Here is a 6,384-nt window from a genome sequence, read left to right as displayed (position 1 = left end):
CAGCAATAAGAACTAAACCAATTAAAAATAAGAAAGAAACTTTTTTTCCCCAAGGACAGGCACCTGTCAAAATATATTGGACACTGTAATGGCTACAGTCAGTAAGGCACTTTTTTCCCCAAAGTGAGCTGCAGGCAAAGGATGCACCCTGCAGCTACAGTATAGCTGTATACATCTGCTGATGGCTTCTTAAAACCTGAGCCAAAAACAGGGTTGACAGCCCAGCCAAGTTCAAAAGCAGAGACGCACAAGTGTAGGAGGATAGTTCTGGCTGAAGTGACTATTCTGGGTTGTTTAGAATCCAGAATCATCAAAAGTCACGGGGTCTGGGGAAGTCATAAACACCCTCTCAGATATTCCTACCCTATTTTGTACAAATGGATGACTGCACCGCAGCTCTTGAAAACGGCTCCAAGGCCGCACCAGTGTAAGCTGTGCTCAATCTATACCTAGAGAGGGTTTGTTGGCTGATGGGGACTTCACTGTCTCAGCATCCATTTCCCTTTTAAAGCTATTCCCAAGGATGGACTGTCTCAAAGATAAACAAAGAGGAATCCTTTTGGCTTAGAAGTTAACCTGCTTACTCAGACTTCCTCCTTCTTCCTACCTCCCATTTCCACACTATCAATATATTACCTGCTTGAACTAGAAAATTAATATTTACAGGACATAAGGTGCAAGTCTATCTCTTCTCCCAGCGCTGTCCTCTGTGGCCCATGGAGAGAAAATTCCCCTGCCCTCTTTGAGAAACTCATCCAAGCCTGCCCTCATTGGAAAGTCATCCAGCTCACCTGTCAGTCCTGTAGCTCCCAAGGCTCAGCCTGGAGAGACTGTGGGAAAGCCCCAGAGCTCCCTCTGAGATATCACCTATCCTGCTAGCACAGGGAGGCAGAGTGAGGCAGGCTGCGGAAGCTCCACGGAGGACCCTGCCTGGCTGACAGAGGCAAGATGGACCCTCCAGTAGAGAGCACAGCACGCAGACCAAGGGTGCTCTTGACTATAAGACATGTTGTGCTCTTCAGTGGGGTCCCGAGACAGTTCAAAATGAAGAAACTTCTAAGAACAGCCCCTCTGGAAGGAGTTCGTGCCTCTCAGCTCGTGGGACATTCAGCCGAGAGAACCTCCCCCTTGCGTCCTGCAGGATTCCTGGCTGTTATGAATCTGCATGGAATTTTCTTATGCTTAGCATATATTTTTGGCATACGAAGATCTCTTCCCCTTACAATTTGGTCAAAACAGGGAAAGGATTAAAATTTGGCAGGCTGGGGGAACAACTTCGTCCCCACTGATGGAGGAAAAACAACAAAAGAGGAATAAAGAAGAATAGATGGTAAGGTAGGAAAAGAATAAATCTGGAATCCCTTTATCGGGTGGTGAGAAAGAGGGAAAGAAAGGTGGGGGAAAGGAAGTTCAAATCAATCCATGGGGAGAATTGAACCCCACTGGGATAAAAACTCCTACCAAGGAGTTCAAATCCACGAAGGGGGTTCCAGTTACTTAAATGAATCCAGGATTCCTTCTTTTGTGTCAGAAAAGCCAAAAAGCCCCATACCTACTATCACAGTAGGCCCCAAGGATGGGAAAGGGGAAAAGTTAGAAGTGTCCAGTGTCACCTGGGCTCAAGGAAAAGTGGACAGTTACAGACTGTGGGTAGAGTCTCAGGGCCTATTCCTTCCTTATCTGTCAGATCCTGTCATTTGCTGCTTTGTTTAAGACCACGGTTTGGTCATTGTTAAATAAAGGTGCACCTTGTTTTCTCATTGGGCTTCAAGTCTCCTGGTTCTAGGGGACAGCTCCCCATAGAGGACTGGCTAACTACTGGCTGCTCAATTTTCCTCTCCAAATCTTCTGAATTTACCACCCACTGACCCACCAGAAATTCCCTCTCATTTCAGGATTGCATTAACTCACAAATTCCTGAACCCTCCACAACACACTTCCCGAGAGACTGGATCACCTGGAATTCACCTCGACAGAGAAGCAGCCTCCTTGCCTCCTTTCAACTTCCAGCCCTTACTCGTCATACCTGTTTTTCCCATCATGCCATTTCAATGTGATTCAGAACCTGCAAACCATTGAGTGCCACCAAGGGAGAGGACCTGGCCCCTGCATGGTGCTTACCTGCCACAGCCAAGAACAGAGGTGAGAGAAGGAAGCACCATAGATACCACCAGCCCTAGACTCATCCGCCCACAGATTCAGACCTAGGAGAATCATGGAGACCATCTTACTCCTGGGGGGGTCCATGCCAGGGAAGGGGAAAGACAGAGGAGGAAGTGAGAAGCTTCCAAGATGAAGGAGCCTTAAGCAGACGAAGGCCCTGCTTCTGAAAGGTCTACAAGAAGAGGATCTCCAAACAGCCTGCTGGAGTTTGTTTTCATCGTTTCCTGATACCTGGTACCTTGTGGGAACCGAGTTCCTAGTCCATTGCATGATGTTCGGGTTGAATGTCTGCCATGAGGGGGAGGGAGGGAGGATCCCTGGGTTCAATGTATTTTTTCCATCATGATGAGGATACCGGAGTCAAAATGGGAGCCTGGTGACTTTCAAAACTGAAAAGGTCCCCAGGTGTGAGACCTGGGGGCCAAATCTTTCCTGCCTTCCTGAAGGGGCCTTCGGCTGCCCCTCCTGCCTGCTCTATTCCTCACAAGAGTGGGCTCCCAAGCAGAAACTGTACGGTTGTGAGGTATTATGAAAACAAAAAAAAATGTGAACCATTTTCCTTTGTACTTATTGATTTTTGTCCAGTAAACCTGAGGTAAAGAATATTCTGTCTTTGAAGAATGTGATCAGAGGAAACCAAACCAACCCCCCCCCCAAAAAAAAAAACAAAAAAAGAAAAAAGAAAAAAAAAACAACCAACCATGAATCTGCTACCCGAAGAAAACAAACTATGGAAGGGCTTTTCCAGTACGAAGAACTCATATCTCAACCACCTACTTCAGGACTTGGAATTTAAGCAGTAAAATAATATATTATAAAAATGTTTATAAAATAGCAGCACACTCTGTGAAACATTACAGCTAGGTACTGTTAATGTGAATAAGGATGAATGATCTTAGCTTTTTAGCAGTGCAAAAAAAAATAATAATAAACTGAATGAAATAAAATGAAAGATAAGAGACCCTTAGATGTTTCTCCATCTTCAACCCTCATACTATGAAACAAGGCAGAATCTGCACATAATTCTTCAAAGCAGCCCTGTTCTGATTTTGTTTTTTTTTTACTTAAAAAAAGACAAATCTTTTAACAAATAGCTTCATTACCTGTCAATTACAATTGTGCAAAAAAAACCCAAAAAATAAAACAAAACAAAAAAAACCCTCTGCTAACTGAATTCCTCTAAGAAGTGGAGGGGGGGGAATTCAAGTACGCTGAATACAACTTTGCAATAAAATTAACAAAAAAACAGAAAAGGGAACAAAATGCCACACCCTGATGTTTGGCTGTCTATCTGTCTTTGCACCAGCAATTAACTTTCATGTCCAAAGGAGAAGTATATATAGATGGGAATTCAGATCCTTCTATGCCATCAAATGGTAACAGACCTTTGTTTTTAGGCTTTTCTGAGGAATGGTGTGATGGGAATATTAGCAGAAAGAGTTGTCTCTTGAGCCCTGGCAGGGGTACTAGAACTATGTACCAGAAAATGCCAGATTCCAGAAATGAAGAGTAACCGGACTTGGGGCAGGAAGGGAAGGGGCAAAAAAGAGAAGAGGGAAGGAGTATTCAGCACAATTTGCATAAACCATCCCATCTATCCCCCCGGAACAATTTTTCAAAGTGCTTTGCGAATGGAATGGTTTATAACAATGCTAAACTGTGGACCAGACATGCCAATCAGCACCAAAAATCATTATTATTTTTTTCTAATAAGGGATGCCAAGGTCACCTCACCCTCTTCCATAACATAGAAGATTCCATTCTAGATCCCGCCCTTGGTCTCCATCTGCCTCCATTTCAGATGAGTTTTGGTTATGGACCATAGCGAAATTTCCTCATTAGATAACAATATAGTGGTGTCTGCAATGAACCATGTTTGGAAGAAGAAGCAGAAAGTCACCCAACACGAAACCCAGGAGCCAATCACCTGTGTCCAACTGGCAAAACCCAACATCTCTTTTAGGTAGCAGGTACTGTAGGTAAGAGTAGGTAACATAGAGATCCAACATTGTTCCTGTCTTAGGAACATGTGGTTAGGCGTGAAGGTGCTTCTACCTCCAAAATGGTCCAATTGTGTTGACAGGTTGCTTTGTACCCCCTCCCCATCATGCTTTCTTGTTTCTAATTTCTTCTTGAGTTCATTGCTTCGCAATCTAATCATGCCATAAATGGCATGCACAGTTTCTTGCGATTCCACTAAAGGGGGCACATGCACTAGTTCATAACATGTAAAACAGAGTCTTCTCTAATTTGTTCCCATGTTGCAGGCTAGCTACTTTGTAGGTTTTCCTGTAAGCATTTTACTATTGCTTTTACATAATCAAATGATAACTTCGCATATACAAGGGATTCCCTTATGTTGTACTTTGAATAGGCACCAAATGCTTTTTAATTATTCCGTTGTTATAGGACCTTTTTCTCTCACTTCTAAAAGATCTTTAAATATGATCTAGGTGGGAGCAGAATTTTATCCTAAAACACAAAGAACAAAACATAACCAGAGAGAGGGAGAGAGCAGGTGATGAACGCGCCTCTCTCCCTGGGCCCGAATGGCAGCCTCACAGGTCGATATCCCGCACGTCCGTAGGGGTGGTGGCTTGGTCCAGTTCATCCTCTGTCTTAGATCCAGCACGCTGTTCCTGACGGACCTGTTGCAGGCCGTTGAGCAGCACAGCCTCGATCTGCTCCTGGCAGGCCTTGAGACAATCCACATCTGTGTTGGTGATCTTGGCCAGCAGCTCAGTCAGGGCATCACAAGTCAGAGAGCTCACTTCCTCATCTTGCTGGAGTCCACAGATGGCTGCTCCCACACTTCCAGTTGCGATCATCGATGGCGGATACGTGGCGAACTTCAAGTCCGTGGCACACAGAGCGATGAAAGTCTGGGCATGTTTGCGGATCAGAGACAACTTCTCCCTCTGCTGGGGCAGCTTGCGTAGGATGTGCTCGATGAAGTCATGAGGGGTGACAGCAGCCAGGTTCCACTTCAATTTGCCCCACACCACCAATTCCCACTCCAGCAGCTCCTGGGGCTTGATGGAGTTGTCGGTGTAAATGCACAACTTTTCCGCGGTCAGCGGGATGGTTTCTTGGAGCTTGGAGGCCAGAAACATGCAGACAGCACCCAGGAGCTGCAGATGGGTCTTCGGAGTCGGAACCCCAGCCAAGAAACGGTCCAGGTAATTCATGGCCAGAGGGAAGACTTCCTCTTCACACTTCTGTTCCTCACAAACCTCCAGCATCCAGGTAGCCACCATCCTGCGCATGTACGGCTGGATATCCTTCTGCACGCACTTGAAGTAAGAGCACTGAGGAAGGTAGCGCTCCTCGATGGTGAGCAAATTCTGCAGGACGCGGTCGTCCAGCAGGTTGCCGTCCGGCACGGCCCTGCGGACAGGGTCCACCTCGCAGCACAGCAGCTCCATGGCCAGCCGAGCGACTCGTTCTCCTGATTTCTCCGACTGGAAAAGTTTTCTTTTATTTTGTCGGAGGGGGAGGGGCGTGGGTTCCCCTTACCTCCTTCCTTTGGCAAAATCGGGGGTTTCCGGGGGAAAGATGAGGGCAGAGAGAGAAGCTGGGAGAGAAGAGAGGAAGGGATGGACGGTGGGCGAGCAGAGCCTCAGGGGCTGCCTAACTCGCACCGGTCCTCGCCTTCAAACCTCCTGTTGTATTTCTTGAAGGAGTGTCAGTTGTGCTGGTTTAATACTTATGAATTCTTTTAGGTTCTACGTATCTTGGAAGGTTTTATTCCTTCTGTGATCCTGACAGATAGTTTTACTGGATATAAGCAAGCTAGGCTGATGGTTATTCTCCTTCAGGGATTGTAACATACCTTCCCAATCCCTTCTTCAATTTAGAGTTTGACCTGTGAAATGATAAAGTAATTCTTCCTGGCCTCTAAAAGGGACTTGATGTTTCTGTTTCAGACTTTTAAAACATTGCACTTACTCTGTATGTTAGGCTTTTTAATTGTAATGTGTTAAGGAGAGATTTTTTTTTTTTCAAATGTTGTCCTTTGAGGCTTCTGAATGCTTCCCAAATGTGGATGTCCTTCTCCTTCTCAACATTCAGGAAATTTTGTTATTAATTCCATGAATATGTTATCCATGCCATTATCCTACATCTCCCCACCCTTCCCCCCCCACCGGTGATTCTTAAATTTGGTGACTTAAGGTTATCCTAGAGTTCTTGTGTATTCTGGTCATGGTTATTTATTTTCAT

At 45.4% G+C, this 6,384-nt stretch overlaps 1 protein-coding gene across 1 annotated transcript; it reads right to left on the bottom strand.

The window, feature by feature from the left end:
• Positions 1-1,611: 1,611 nt before the first annotated feature.
• Positions 1,612-5,683, bottom strand: LOC308631864 (G1/S-specific cyclin-D2-like). Its single transcript, XM_081263413.1, has one exon. It carries the CDS (start codon positions 5,586-5,588, stop codon positions 4,722-4,724), a length of 867 nt encoding a protein of 288 aa, XP_081119539.1. The 5' UTR covers positions 5,589-5,683; the 3' UTR covers positions 1,612-4,721.
• Positions 5,684-6,384: the final 701 nt, after the last annotated feature.

Source organism: Spermophilus citellus (genome assembly GCF_964194105.1).
Source record: "Spermophilus citellus genome assembly, chromosome: 12".
NCBI classification, from domain to species: Eukaryota; Metazoa; Chordata; class Mammalia; order Rodentia; family Sciuridae; genus Spermophilus; species Spermophilus citellus.
This window is presented reverse-complemented; position numbering and strand designations above follow the sequence as displayed.